The 15,432-nt window shown below is 32.2% G+C and overlaps 1 protein-coding gene across 1 annotated transcript; it reads left to right on the top strand.

Annotated features, from left to right (window-relative positions):
- Positions 1 to 2,373: 2,373 nt before the first annotated feature.
- Positions 2,374 to 10,848, top strand: LOC105141544 (carbon catabolite repressor protein 4 homolog 1-like). Its single transcript, XM_011048788.1, has 12 exons — positions 2,374 to 3,099; positions 6,343 to 7,093; positions 7,572 to 7,658; positions 7,746 to 7,829; positions 7,919 to 8,005; positions 8,112 to 8,198; positions 8,530 to 8,583; positions 8,678 to 8,769; positions 8,876 to 8,990; positions 9,228 to 9,375; positions 9,523 to 9,676; positions 10,469 to 10,848. Exons 1-11 carry the CDS (start codon positions 2,942 to 2,944, stop codon positions 9,666 to 9,668), a joined length of 1,809 nt encoding a protein of 602 aa, XP_011047090.1. The 5' UTR covers positions 2,374 to 2,941; the 3' UTR covers positions 9,669 to 9,676; positions 10,469 to 10,848.
- The last annotated feature ends 4,584 nt before the right edge of the window (positions 10,849 to 15,432 follow it).

Raw genomic sequence — 15,432 nt, 5'->3', positions numbered from 1 at the left:
TTCATTAATGTTAATCCTATAATAGCTCCTAGAATAATGGATCTGATTATATGTAAACTGTGTATATATATGTCGTTCTTCTTTGCATTGAAAAATATACAAAATAAAATATTATCATTCTGTTCACTTACTATTTTATTAATGATATGCAAAAGATATTTATCTCTTATTAATATTGATGAAAGTAAAGGACTTTCCAATTTTTCCCTTCTCTGAAAACAACAAAGTCAAGGGGATATAAATATCTCTTGAACCATCCAGGTAAAAAGTTGATAACTTTTCATCTCTTAAGATAAAAGATGTATAAATTTTATAGTATTAATCAATTTAAAATTTAAGAACAAACATCTTTGTTTCTTGAATTTAATGCTTATTTAAACCATTTATTATCTTAAGTCATTTTATATCTTTCTCATAAATATATTAATTTTATCATTTTTTAAAATTTCATCCTTTTATTTTTTCCTTTTCGATTTGATACTTTTATAGTCTAATTTCATGAGATAAAGTTTTCAATTGAATTAAAAAGACAAAATGTAAAATGAGATGATCATAAAAGTAAAACATGGAAAAAATACATGATCAATCTTAAAGTTTCTAGAATTAATAAAAGTAAATATTAAATCCATTAGGTAATATTTGTTTATTGCCATAGGATAGAAGAGACAATTATTAAATCCATTAGGTAATGTTCGTTTATTATCATGGGACATAACAAACATAGACGATGGAGACTAAGAAGACAAGACCAAAAAAAGATGAAGACAAAATTATGTGTGCTTGTGGTGTAAAAGACAAAATAATTGTCTATATATCATGTTTAGTTATGGCAGACAATACATAATAAAATATGAAAAAATCTATTTTATCTTTAATATGTATTGGTGTCAAACTTATATATTTAAAAAATAATTAGATATTATTTTTTTATTTTAGTTTATATTAAGAATTCAAATTAATAATATTATAATAACTTTAGCTATAAAAACAAGGACTGGACTGATGGGATGACCCGAAACCGGTCAAATCAGGATCTGAACTAGTCCAAGTTTTAAAAAATAAAGAAATGATTGATTTGACTTAGCTCAATATAAAACCAAAGTTAATCTAGAATAAAACACGAGTTAAAAACCCATTGACTTTTTAGAAAATAAAATTTGGTCAAAATAAGAATGCTTTGATTAATTTTTAATTTTTTAGGTTATCTGGGTTAACCACTTGTGATATGAACCTTTCTTTGAATTAACTCTCGAGTTAGATTTTTAAAATTATGATAATAGTTATTTTTATTCATCGCTTACTTGGGTTAACTCGTGTTTAAAAATTATGGTAATAACAATTTTTATTCTTACATTGACCTATATCAACCCGAGTTGACTTTTCTAATCAGTGACTTAGGCTTTGCCTCGAGTTGACCATCGGATCAAGTTTTAAAATTATGATAAAATTATTTTTATTCTTATATTGATCCTCTTGACATATGACTCGAATCTTATCCTAGGTCGAACCCTAAATCAAGTTTCAAAATTATAAGAATAATTATTTCTATTCTGACACTGACTCGGGTTAATCTAACTTGTAACCCGAGCCTTGACCAATGACTAAGGTTTTGACTTCGATTAACTCTCGAGTTGTATTTTAAAATTATAGTAATAATTATTTTTATCATTGCAAGTCTTAATAAGACAACTTTGAAATTAAGATTTTTTTTGCAATTATATTTTAGGAATAAAAAAATATTATATATAAAGACATGCTCCTTTTGTGTCTCCTATTTTTAAAGTATAAAAATTAACTTCAAAATTATCAGAGATAAATTTATTTTTATATCTTTATCCCTATCTCTTCAATCATATATATTTCTATCTTTGTTGTCTCTATTTTTTCTATTCCAGGATAATAGTTGAACGCTATCTTAGAGCCAATGATTTGAGTTCTAGGTTTAGAGAATTAAACCACGAAACTCGAGTCTATCCAATAAATCACAATTTTAATATTAATAAAAATATATTGTATTGGATTTTTATTAAAAAGCTAGGCCATATTAATTGAATTATATTAAAATAAATTTTATACGTGTGTTGAATTTCAATTTAAGTTAGATAAGAAATGAGAGAGAAAGATTTTAAAATTCACCTACGAATTGTATTTAATAACCATGGTAAATATTTTGTTGCCATCTGGAATAAATTTTTTAAATCTGAGTTAGTAAACTAGTTTATAATGAGATGGATTTGTGAAGTGGGTTCGGTTATAATAAGAATAATGTAATTTTGAGACATGAGACATGACAGAACGGCAAGCTAACTAAGGCTGCACGTACACATTCCCGGGAAGTGGAAATATAAAACCTCAGTATATATAAAACTTACTATTATAGTATTATCACTAAGAGGATACTGACACTCTCCCAACGAATAACACCTCTCGTTTTGGAAGGGTTTACTTAGGAGCCGATTCTAGACATAGCAGAACACCACCGTTGCCACCTCCAACACCACCACACAAACCCACGCGCGTCGTATTTTCATATTATTATTATTATTATTATTCACTCTACCTTTTTCTCTGTAAAACCCTAATTATCGAAATCTCCCCTTTCTCTCTCTCCCCCTCTCTCAAAAAATTTCAAAAAATTCTCGCTCCCTCTCTCTCTGGAAATTTCTCGATCATCTCCCTAGTCGATCCATCGCTCTCTAACCCTAACTTGAATTTCACTTGTAATTTCTCGAGATCTGCTGTTTATTTTTTTAATCGAGAAATCTAGGGTTTTTGATTGATTGATTGATTGATTGATTTAGGCTGGCGGGTAATCGTTTCGATTAAATGGCGGATCCGCCAGATAATATCCGCCGATTGATTTTGTTGTCGATGAGAGGGTTACAGTGTGATTAGGAAAGTGAAGTGTAACAAAAAAACTTTTGAAGAAGAAAATAAAAGCATGCTGAGCGTGCTGCGTGTGCATCTTCCATCGGATATTCCTATTGTTGGCTGTGAGTTAACGCCGTATGTTGTTTTACGGCGACCGGATAAGGATTTTATTACCGATGATGTGCCCGAGTCTGCCCCTCTTGACGGTCATTTCTTGAGATATAAGTGGTGAGTGATTTTCTTTTGTTTTTCCTCGTAATGGGTTTTCAGAATTTTTGGACTTGGCTGATTATTTTTGTGCGTTTTGGGGCTCTTTTAATGTTATTATGTGTGTTTTAAATGGGTCGGAATGGTCTGTTACGCGGGGGTTTGCTGATGCTGTGAACTTTTTATAAATGTAGAGTGGTAGAGCTAAAGATTGTGGGTGTAAATAATTGGTACTGTGTAATAGGGTTTTTATTTTTTTTTGCTTTCGGTGGTGTCAGTACTTATGTGAAGTGAATTTCATTAATGACTGTATTCTGGTTCGGGGGACATCTTGAATATGCAAGCAGAGTTTTCTTTTTGGCTTACTTTCGGATATTTTATTTTATATGGATTGTATCTGAATATTGTTTATGGTTTTTAGTGGCTGCTTTAATGTGTCATTCTAATATTTGTCGTTCTCATTTAAAGCGTTTTAGATAACATATCATAAGGCCTAAAATTTCTATTAATACACTGGGGATAAGTCAAATTGCTTGGCGAATTAGACTTCATGAAAACGGTATGTTGCTGTAGCTAGGATTATTTGGTTTGGTATTGTGGTGACTTATACGACAAAAAACTAGGGTAAACTGAAAATCTAGGCTCTGTAGTATGTATTTTACTTTTTTCCCCCAATTGTTAGGTACCATTGTTCTCAAAGGCGAAAGGTGCTAAAAGGGGCCAAGCTTGTAAAATGCCTGAGTCGCGAGGTGCACACCTAAATGAACCAAGGTGATATACTATAAATTAAGAAAAAGTAATATTATATTATATTATATAAATCTAAAATGTATATCTTCCCAATTAAGATTAGATCATTATAAAATCAAAAGAAAATAGAAAATACCATTAAATAGTCATATAAAATTTTAAAATTTTCATCCTTAAAGCAAAATAAGATAATTTAAAGTAGTAAGTAGCCATATAGATTAAAAAGCAAAATTAAATATCAGTTAAAAAAATGGATGAATAGGTCAAAACGTAAATCAGTTAAAAAAGAAGAAGAAAAATCCTGCATAAAAACAAGAACTTCAAGCAGGTGCTAGCCTTAATGCCATGCACCCACTCACAAGGCACTTGTCTAGGCAGCACAATCAATTGCCCGAGTATAATAAAGGTGCTGGGGCCTTGCCTTGCTTAGAGTCCCTAGGCGAGTGCCTGAACCCCTCTTCACAACTGTTAGGCACATCGCACCACCATGTGGTGAACAGTGAAGAGTCGTAATAGAAAGGGAGGTGTTGAATTACTGATTAGTGATGAAAATGAAAGCTTTTACATTATGCAGTTTTAAAATTAACTTGGTGAGCTACAAGTAATTATCTTGAAATATTTGACATGTTGGCTCAATAAAATGATGTTGTGTGTGAGCTGTAACACTTGACGGCCTTTTACAGCTTCACAGGGTGGTATTATACATCTCAAATGTTGGGCATTCAATTTTTTTTTTTTTTTGAAATATGAGTCAGTAATCCAGGGTTGAAGTTTTTAACCAACAGCAAGTAAACCTAAGAAGAGAAGTGAGAGACATAATTGGTAGTTGGACCACGTGTCTTGGCTTTTGAGTCATGCTTGTCCTCCAGTCTTGCACTTTTCTCTATTTTCTGTTGGGTGGTTGATTGGATAGATTCTAATGTGTTTTATAAATTTATTAGTGTGGTCAGTTTTTATTGAACTAGTCGATGTGCAGTTGTTTGAAGACATATTGATGATTTAATGGGAATAGATATATTTTATCAGAAAAGTGTTCTGGCGCAAGTGAGATTTTCCATTTGAGATTAATAATAGTTCAAAATGGAAAGAGCTGCAATGCTTCCAGACTTAATTCCTTAAAAAGTAATGTTAATGATTGTTATATACCAATTTGGGTAATTGCTTTTAGTAATGAAAACTTTTACTATAATTGACTAGTAGTATGGTGATCTGTGTTGGGTTTTTGCTTCCTGACCTGTACAAACTTCTTCCCATTGGATTTACAATTTAAAGTGCCTTATCCATTATGGGGCAAATAGTTAAATAAATTTTTTTGGAGGAATATAGTATTCGTTTTCCCCCCACTACATCAGTTAGATAAGTTAATATCCTGGAGGTGTTAGGGTCACCACTTTTATCATTCTTAATTCATGTGCCACATGACTTGGCCTTGCCCATTGGCATGGACATGGGCATGAGCCTCTGTTCCCATGCCTTATTATCTGGCGAGGACTGATGCCTTATTATCTGGCGAGGACACATGCCTGTGCCCTGCTCTTGTTCTGGGCTCTGATAGCTCTCAGTTCTACTTGCTGATGTGGCAGCTGTTTGGCAGTAATGTGCTGTATGCAATAATAGAGGGATTGATAATGCACATGCATGCTCAACATGTGTTTTGTTATTTTCTTTGGTAGCTGGCATATGATTTGGAATAAAACCTTGGTATCATTGGTATTTCCCAACATTGCATGCTAATAGTTCTCTTCAATATTTGTTTGTGAGAACATTCTTATAAAAAAAAGTTTGAACATATATAAGATCTGGACTAGATTAATCTGGTCAGTGGAAAAGCTTTTAGATTTTTGTCACCAACTTAAGATATGCATGTCTTTACTTTTCCTAAAACATGGTGACTTTAGGGTTTAGGATTTTTACCTGGAACTTAGAACATTTTTGTCATCCTTTTTGTTTCCTTCAGGAGTTTTTTTTTTTTGACAAAAAAGGTGTGACCTGTATTGTTAGCTTTATTGACATTTTTGCTTTATGGTGACACATTTGAGTATGATAATTGTAAGCTGTCAAGCAAAATATGCTTAGCTAGGTGGGACCATTTGTAGTTGGTGCAGAAGACAGAGAGAGTACCCTGTGGTCAATATAGTTAAAGGAGAAATAAGGAAACTTAAAAATGGAGTTGCATTTTGAATGGTCAAAAGAATATCATAATTAAATGTAATGTAGTGCCAATTATGGATAACTTATGAATGGATTGAAACAAATCTTTTTTGACTTGGTAAAAAAATTGTAAAAGAACTGATTAAGCATCAGCACTTTAATTTAGCATATTTACATGTGTTTTAAAGTTTAGCTTTTCAATGGAATTGCTGTTTCATGCTTGTGATTTGGTTGAACTTTAAGGTGCATCCTCTGACTGGGCATCATTGCCACCTGTACCTTAGTTACAGGATGATTTGAAACATAGAACTTAGTCTTATCTTAGTTTGATATGCATCACCCTGTTTTTGGGCCTGTTTGCAGGTATCGGATACAGAGTGATAGAAAAGTTGCTGTATGTAGTGTACATCCATCTGAGCTTGCTACACTGCAGTGTATAGGTTGTGTTAAGGCCAAAATACCTGTTGCCAAAAGTTACCATTGCTCTCCCAAGTGCTTCTCTGATGCATGGCAGCATCATCGTGTTCTACATGATCGAGCTGCAAGTGCTGTAAATGAAAATGGAAATGAGGAGGAAGAGTTGTTTGGGCGTTATAATAGCTCAGGATCTGGAGTTCTTAATACTAGTTTATCCGGTTCTGCATCAAGTGCTAGCTTGACAAATGGTTCCACGCCTTTGTATCCTGCAGCGGTGACACAGAGGAGTGGTGAAACTTGGTTTGAGGTTGGGCGTTCCAAAATATATACACCATCAGCTGATGATATTGGCCATGTTCTCAAATTTGAATGCGTTGTGGTAGATGCAGAAACTAAATTACCTGTAGGACATCCAAACACACTACTAACTTCCCGTGTCATTCCAGCCCCCTCGCCAACTCCACGTCGTTTGATCCCAGTTAGTGGACTTGATGCAATGGTGCCTTTAGATTTGGATGGTCGTATATCATCAACTGGAACCTTTACTGTGCTCTCATACAACATTTTATCTGATGTGTATGCTACAAATGACACATACAGTTATTGTCCTTCATGGGCTCTTTCTTGGCCATATCGTCGACAGAACTTACTGAGGGAAATAGTTGGCTATCGTGCAGACATTGTTTGTCTTCAGGAGGTAAGACAGGAAATGAATATCAATTTCATTTATCAGTCAGGATAGTGAGTGGAAATTTTAAAGTTGATTTTTTTCCGTTGAAGTTCTTAATCTCGTCAGAAAATGCAATTGAAAATGATAGACACGGGGATAGATGATTGGACTTCTTTCATTCTTTTCTTTTTGGCTGCCTTGCTATTGCTTTTGTTTCTTTAGGTTTGGCTAAGTAAAATAGTCAGACTCTAACTGGATTACTTATTCTAGCAATGTTCTAGATGAAAAAGACTGATTATGTTTCTTCAAAGACCTTATATGAAAACTATTTGTTAGTGAGCTCACTATAATCTATGATGCACATGACAAGATTTATGGTAGCTTCCTGGAAAATTGAGTCTTGCATAGCTAATTCTTTGTTTAATGGTTATATTCATCAATGGTGAAGGGAGATAATCTTCTGCCTATTCAGGGAATCTTAAACAATTTTTTCCCCTGCTTTCAGGTACAAAGTGATCATTATGAGGAATTTTTTGCCCCTGAGCTGGACAAGCATGGTTATCAAGCCCTATATAAGAGAAAAACTAATGAGGTTGTTAAACTACTCCTTGTTATCGTTGCAATTCACGCATCAAGTTCAATATTCATAATTAATGCTTAGTCTTGTTATTAATTGCAGGTCTATGCTGGAAATACCCATACAATTGATGGTTGTGCAACATTTTTCCGCAGAGATAGATTTTCACATGTTAAAAAATATGAGGTTTGAAAGTCCTTTGGAGGTGGGGGTATGTTTTTGTGTAGTTTTTCTTTGTATTTTTTTTCATGCATCAAAGGGTCACTTGTTTGCAGGTTGAATTTAATAAGGCTGCTCAGTCTTTGACTGATGCGCTGGTTCCAAGTGCTCAAAGAAAAACTGCTCTAAATCGATTAGTTAAGGTTAGTGTATTGCAGTTGATTTTGTTGGAGTTTTGCAGGTGCACGAGGAACTTTTTCCATTTTATGTTGGCCTAGTTATCTCATGTAAATTCTTTTATACTTGTAGGATAATGTTGCATTAATAGTTGTTCTGGATGCAAAATTTAGTAATCAAGGAGCTGATAATCCTGGGAAGCGGCAGCTACTTTGTGTTGTAAGTGATCTTGTACTTATTATTGTGTCAAATAGTGATGCTATTTTGGTCCTCATAAAGAGGTTGTTCCAGCAGTCGTGCCTTGTTCTCTTTAAAAAATATTTTTTTTCTTTATGCTAAATAGTATGGCGTCTATCATAATTTGCTCATGAGGTCTCTAATTAATGGTGCGGATATGATACTGTCTCTTATTAAATGTCTCTGCTGTATTTTTTCACCTTTTAAATTTCCTTGAGGTTGGTGCAAAACATAAGATAGTTGCTCCAATTTTTATGGGTGAATAACTTCATGGTTGTAATTGCTTTTGGATTCCTTTTATCTTGCAATACAGGCAAATACACATATAAATGTTCACCAGGATTTAAAGGATGTCAAGCTTTGGCAGGTTCTTATTTATTTCTCCATTTTATGTGTAAATTTCTTTTGATTTGTGTTTGTAAACTTGATGATTGATTTGTGATTTCTGGTTTGTGAATTAGGTCCTTACTCTCTTGAAAGGATTGGAGAAAATAGCTGCTAGTGCTGACATTCCTATGTTGGTGTGTGGAGATTTCAATTCAGTTCCAGGAAGGTTGGTCTGCTGTTATGAAACAGTTTTATCACTTATAGAAGATGCGTTTGCCTTGTGCATGTTTGGTGCATTCAATAACTAAGGTTACTGTTGAACCTGGTTGCAGTGCTCCCCATTCTCTTCTTGCAATGGGTAAGGTGGATCCATTGCATCCGGATTTAGTAGTAGACCCTCTTGGAATCTTACGGCCTCACAACAAGCTTACACATCAGCTGCCGCTGGTAATATGTCCTCTGATAAGAGACTGGTCTCAGTATATAGCTTGCACTAAATTTCTTTCTGGAGATTTTAGGGAAATCAAAATGCTGGTAACTTTTGGCTAATATTTTATATGTGAAAAAGAAGGCCAAGAGGAAGGCTTGTCTCTTGTTTCTGGGGTGGTGGGATTTAGGCAAGTTTCGTAATGTCTGCTCTGCTTGTTGTGGGCTGTGCTGGTAGTGATATAATTAATATTGCAGGTCAGTGCATACTCATCTTTTGCAAGAGTGGGCGTTGGTCTTGGTTCAGATCAGCAGAGGAGGAGAATGGACACTACAACAAATGAACCCTTATTTACGAATTGCACTAGAGACTTTATTGGTGCCCTAGATTATATATTTTACACAGGTTAACTTCTTTGCAACACATATTCTTTCTTATCTTTTTCCGTGCTGTTGACTCCCATCCTAATTTGGTCATGCTATTTGAAGTTTGATCCTTGTTTGATGCAAAGCTTAGTAAAATGGGATTCACAGTTGTTTTTTTTTCTCTCAGCGGACTCTTTAATGGTGGAGTCTTTGTTGGAACTATTGGATGAGGAAAGCTTGAGGAAAGACACAGCCCTTCCTTCTCCAGAGTGGTCTTCAGATCATATAGCACTTCTTGCTGAATTTCGTTGCAAGAATAGACCAAGACGTTGACACTACAGGTAGCAAATATGAGTTTTGTTGCTGAATTTCTTTCTACCTATTTTTATGGATTTTTCTCTTCCATGGTTTTTGGTTTTTTTCATGCAATATGGATGTCAGTTTGTGGTTCCTTGAGACCTATCCTATTATTAGAATCTGCGGTGTGTGTTTTATGGAAGGGCTTGGCAGAAATAGTTGCCTTAAATTGGTGTATCTAAGTGAGTAGTCATCAACTGCCTTTTTGCTAAATTCAAGGAGAGTGCTCAGTCCCAGCTTGAGCCTTTGGGACATCACTCTGTTGCTGAATTTATTAAAAGAAGTTTCTCATGAAGAGGAAATGCCTTTGTTTACATCCTCAATACTTTTTGGGCGCTCGGGCATGGTTATTTTTCCTAACAGATGTAATAAAAGATATGTCAAGGACTATCTAGTCCTGGACTTGCAACTCCCAGCTCATGGTCAAAAGCTATGCAAATCAAACATGTGGCGGTTTACTTTCCATGCTAGCTGGGTGACCCTTAAGAGAATTGGTGGTGGTTCAAAATTAAGTGTTAGACTGTTTGAAAATTGGAGCCTTTATTTTAGCCACAACCTTTGTGATATGTAGTGCTTGATTGAAAGAATTTCTAATAATCGCAATGTGGTCAGTATAGGGGTTTTGTATTTTGAAAAACTTTGTTAAAATGCGTTTCTTTTCTGCTGGTCCTAGAATGAGAATTTAAATGCACCTTCTCTTCTGTGTGTGTATGTGTGTTTTGCTATTGTTTTGAATGATGGTTAAATGATTGATTAGTTGCTGTTGATGTGGACAGGATTAGAGATCCCAAGGCAATGACCTGCAGATATGGATCGATTTAAGCTATTGTAAGAATCGTAGATCATGGTTAATATGCTCTATTCTAGGTGTCTCCTAGCTAATGGGGATCCTTGCTATGATCTGCTTTGTATCATGTGACCTTTGTCTCATAGAAAAGTTATGCCTCGTTCAATTGCTTTTTTCGTTGCTAATAGAATGCCCTGTGGCATAGGCTGTCATTATCCTGTACTTACAAGTTCCAGGCAAAGCGAGTGGTTAGTGGCATGCTATTGCATGTGCTCCCTTAGTTTTTTGGGTTTAATGATCGTTTTGTCACAGTTCCTTCTTTTTCTCTGGTTTCTGAAAGGAATAAAATTCGCCAAGTTTTCAGCTTTTGTTTCTGACCACACGGACTACATGACAAGTTTTCAGCTTCAGGAGTAGAAAGATTTGGGGCATCCTACTGTTCTCCTTGAGGTATTCATTAGATGGAGTCACCGGCCGGACACCTTAACTGGAAAAAACGCACTGATGAAGTGCCTGAGTCCTTGATGAGCTCGGTAATCACCGTTTCTTCAAGGAAAAAAGAATGTGGTTATGTAACCAGTCAGTGGAGAATTGAGGAAATTTGAAGGATAATATAGAATGTTCATAACTCGCAGCTGTAAAACAGAAGGTATCCTTAAAAGGAATGAAATTCCGTGAGTACCACTAAAAGGAGAGAACTGTTTGGTTCTTAAAAAAAAATACATTTATAGATAATATATAGTTATTATGCAAGAACTTTATTACTTTGAATAATATGTGATGGTAGAAGAACATGTTAAAGATCTCTTAAAACTATTAAGAACATAATATATATAATGATATACGTAGAAGCTCAACGGATACAGCCCTTAAAATATAATGATAAATGAGCTACTTATCTCATTTAAAGTAAGGGGTATTTTTGATATCGAGATGCATCATGTACAAATAAGGTAAATCATATATAAGTTTTGGATGAAAAAATAAAATAAAATGAAATATTAAAAAAATCCTTTAATAAATTAAATTGAGAAAATTAAAGATATAAATTCAAATGGATAATTGCTCCGTTTTGTACGGACAAATTGAGCCATTTCTTCCCGATTAAAGTTTGCCTCCTGAAGTTTTAGTTTTAGTTGAAAATTAGTTTATTAGCAGGTGATTTGCTGTTGGTTGAGTCAAAAAAAAATTTGAAATTGAAAAAAGAATTTGATTTTTTTGAAATTGAAAAAAGAAGAAAAATCAAGGTTATAAAAAATTATTTAGTATTATTATTAAAACTGATTAAATGAATTAGTCTTGAAACCTCCTGAACTAATTCCTAGCATAGCTGAGATTTAAAATTAATCCATGCGAGATTTGCATTAGCGTGATTTAATTGATTTGATGAGTTCTAAAAAATATTAGATGATTGGTAAAAATCATGATTTGATTTTAATTTTATTTTCAAAATAATATCTTTTTATGTTTTTGAATATTAGAGACAGTGACATATTAGATCGATGCCAAATTCGAAGCCAGGATCATGAATTTCATTGGGTTTAACAATTTTATTTTTTTAAACTAGTTTTTACTTGATATGATATAAAAAATAAACTCTCATAAAATTGAGTACCAATCAAATACTAGGATATTTATTTAAAATTATCATAACCTCATAGAAAATAAATTAAAATAAATTATGAAGATCAATTCAAAATCAATAAAAATATTGAAGGATAAATTTGAAAAAAAAAGAGCCATAAAGGATTCAACAGGAAGAAAAAAAAATTGAAATATGAAATTTAAAAAAAAAAGAAAAAAGAGGATCTGACTCATTGGGTCAACCTTGAAACCTCATAACTTAGCTCCTTGTCTAATCCGAGTTTAAAATTAATCTATGTGAAAGTTGCTTCAATATGTCCTAATTGACTTGGTGGTTCGAAAGACAACCTATATGATAGATAAAAACTCAATCAAAAGAAAAAAAATTTGAAAGAAATAAGAGAAAGGTTTCAAAAAATTCATTGTTTATATGAATAATAAAAGAGTTGAGTTTCCCTCAGTTTTAGTTTTTAGTTAACTTTTCTCCTGGTACTATCTTTCAAGTATCATATTATTTGTTTTTTTTTTGAAATTGTTGACCAATTAAAAACAAAAAGAAATATAGAATGATGAAACTTAAAAAAACACAAAAATTAATTGAAAAGAATAACATATGGAATTTAAATATTTTTTTTAAAGCATGCTAGTTCCTCTACCATGCTCATTTCCAAGTTCTTTTTTGTTAACTTTTCTCTTGGTATTATTTTATAAGTATTACTCGATTTTTTTGCCTCTGCTATCGTGCAGGTCGTGCCATTTTTTTTTATGTAAAAAAGATGTCAAAATGATGTTAGCTTGAGCAAATCAGGTTAACTTAATGAACATGTACGATATAAAATTAAGATATCCTATAGAATAAAGCAAAAAAAAAAAAAATCACAAAACTCAAGACCCAATAACTTGTTCTCAAAGGATGAAAAGAAAAAAATGTAATGTCAGGGAAAACAAAGCTAGTCAACCAATCTTCATTATAAATTTTGATATTTTTTTAAAAATAACCTAGAAAAAAAAATCAAATTTAAATAAAAACCATTGAAAATTAACTTGAGTCACCTTGGGTTAACCAAATCGCCAGCCAAGATCATCCCATAGAAAGAAAAGGCATTAAAAAAATAAGAAAGCTTAAGACTCAATATTTTAATGTCAAAGAATGAAACTGAAAAACAAACATTGAAAAAAAATAAAAACCTAAAATAGAAGTAATTTAAAGAATGAGGACCAAATGTAAATAAAAAAATAAAATAAAAAGTTAAGGACAAAATTAAATTTTTTTTACAAAAAGGACAAGAAAAAGAAATTAAAAGAATGAGGACCAAAATTGGATAAAAAACTAAGTAAAATCAAATGTTGAGGGATAAAATTAGAAAAAAATAAAAATATAAAAGGTTAAAAAAGAGCAATTAAAAGCATGAGGACCAAAATAAATAAAATAAAATACCAAGGGAAAAAATTGAAAAAAATGAACAAATCCAAAAAAATAAAAATAAAAAACAGCAATCAAAAGGATGATTAACATATTTAATATAAAAATTAAATAAAACTAAATGAAAAAAAAATGAAATTAAAAAAACAAATACGAAGGATGATTTTGAAATGAATAGTGAAGTTAGAAAATCAATTAAATGCGTAATTAAAGGAGAAAGTTTAAATTGAGAGTAAAAAAAGCCTAAAAATGAAGAATTAAAGAACTAAGGACTGAAATGAAAGCGATGAAAAAAATAAAAGATATTATGGCAAAATTGATAGCAATTAAGAGATAAAAGGTGAAAATTAGTGGGAAATAAATGGACCAAGTATTGAACTGTAAAAGGCACTGGAATGAGATTATAAAATTTGAAGTTCAGGTGAAAACCTAATTTCAATTAAGAAAAAAAAAACGACATTATTTTCTATTAAATGAAATGGTGCATTTTGTTTAAATTGAGGAATAACACAATTTGAACATTCAAGGAAAACGACACCGTTTTATTCCTTACGCTGGAAATTTCCTGGGCAGCAGAAACAACTGACTCTCGTGTCATCTTCAAGTTTAATTTTGATACAAATTGATTTTATTGACCACTCAAAAGCACAAGAAACATGGGCTTCAGCATGCAAACTGCAATTATGACTTAAAATATCATGATTTAATTCTTCAAATCCACTTCAGATCTCGAGCCAAAGACACTCAATCCACATCTTTTCCATATCATAAACCTAATTTTTCATTCCTTGTACAAGATCCAGCTTTCAACCTTGATTCTCTCCCCCCAAATCCAAGAAAAATACAGTAATTATTGGCCTTAAATGAAAGAATATTACCTTCCTTTGTGCCTAATCTTTCAACCTTTCAGAAAGCAGTGACAAAGGGTTAGGTAAAATTCACTCTCCCATATCTATAACATATACCATATATAGTTATTGGCCTCAAATAATAGAACATTTCACGTTTTAAGAATTTGATTTTTTTTTTGTCAAAGCATAAAAATTAGAATTTTTATTTCATGTTAGCTTTTGAATAAAAATGTTATTGTTTATTTTTTTTAAAATACTTATACATGTATATTTGGATTTAATAACAAGTTTATTATATCAATTAAAATTTAAATAAAATTAAAAAGCCTATTGAACTGACATATATAAGTTTTAAAAGCTCAATTATCATCATCAGTACAGGTCCAAAATTCAATTATCATAATCAAAATGGGTCAATATCTATTTTTGACAATTTTGACATAACTTCCTTTTTAAACGATATATGTCATTTTCGACACCTTTTTATAGGACCAATGTCAAATTTGTTTTTTAAAAATAACTAAATTTTTGGAACGTCCTTTTTCTATTACGCATAACTAATCCTTTATCTGAATTTTTGGAACTAGTGAACATTTTAGGATTCTTAGTTTCCTAATTTTCTATGATATATATATCTACCTCTGCCACGACATCCACCGAGGTGCGACAATAAGAATTAATGGATCTTGAAAAAACATTATGTATCATGTATTTATTAGTTTAGTAAATAAACTAGTAGTGGACTCGTTATATGTTGGAAGCTTGATTTGTTTTCTTATGACTTAGGTCATAAAACTGACTAGATCAAATAAGTTAATTTTATTTTAATTTAGTGATAAAAAATAGACAACAATAACAGATGGACAAATTAAATAATAACGCACACAATAACCTAGAAAAAAAAATATTTTCCAAACAAGAATAAACGATGTAGCTCAATTCTCAATACATTAAATATGAAAGGATGAAGTTCAATAAAAAAAGCACCTAAAAAAATTAGGCTGAGTCAACCTGAGTTAGCATGAAAAATCTATAAACCTTTTAATTAGGGTTGAGCCGACTCAAGTTATCTTATCAAAATCATGGTCCAGGTCA

The sequence above is a fragment of the Populus euphratica genome, unplaced genomic scaffold (assembly GCF_000495115.2).
Source record: "Populus euphratica unplaced genomic scaffold, PopEup_1.0 scaffold124.1, whole genome shotgun sequence".
Classification (NCBI taxonomy): Eukaryota; Viridiplantae; Streptophyta; class Magnoliopsida; order Malpighiales; family Salicaceae; genus Populus; species Populus euphratica.
The sequence above is the reverse complement of the archived record's forward strand: the minus strand, read 5'-3'. Positions and strand labels throughout refer to the sequence as shown.

Excerpts from the sequence above, each read along its gene's own strand:
- LOC105141544 (XM_011048788.1), top strand. The coding sequence starts at position 2,942 with ATGCTGAGCGTGCTGCGTGTGCATCTTCCATCGGATATTCCTATTGTT. Across the intron at positions 8,770-8,875 it reads TTCAATTCAGTTCCAGGAAG|TGCTCCCCATTCTCTTCTTG; the intron begins GTTGGTCTGCTG and ends ACCTGGTTGCAG. Across the intron at positions 9,376-9,522 it reads AGATTATATATTTTACACAG|CGGACTCTTTAATGGTGGAG; the intron begins GTTAACTTCTTT and ends TTTTTCTCTCAG.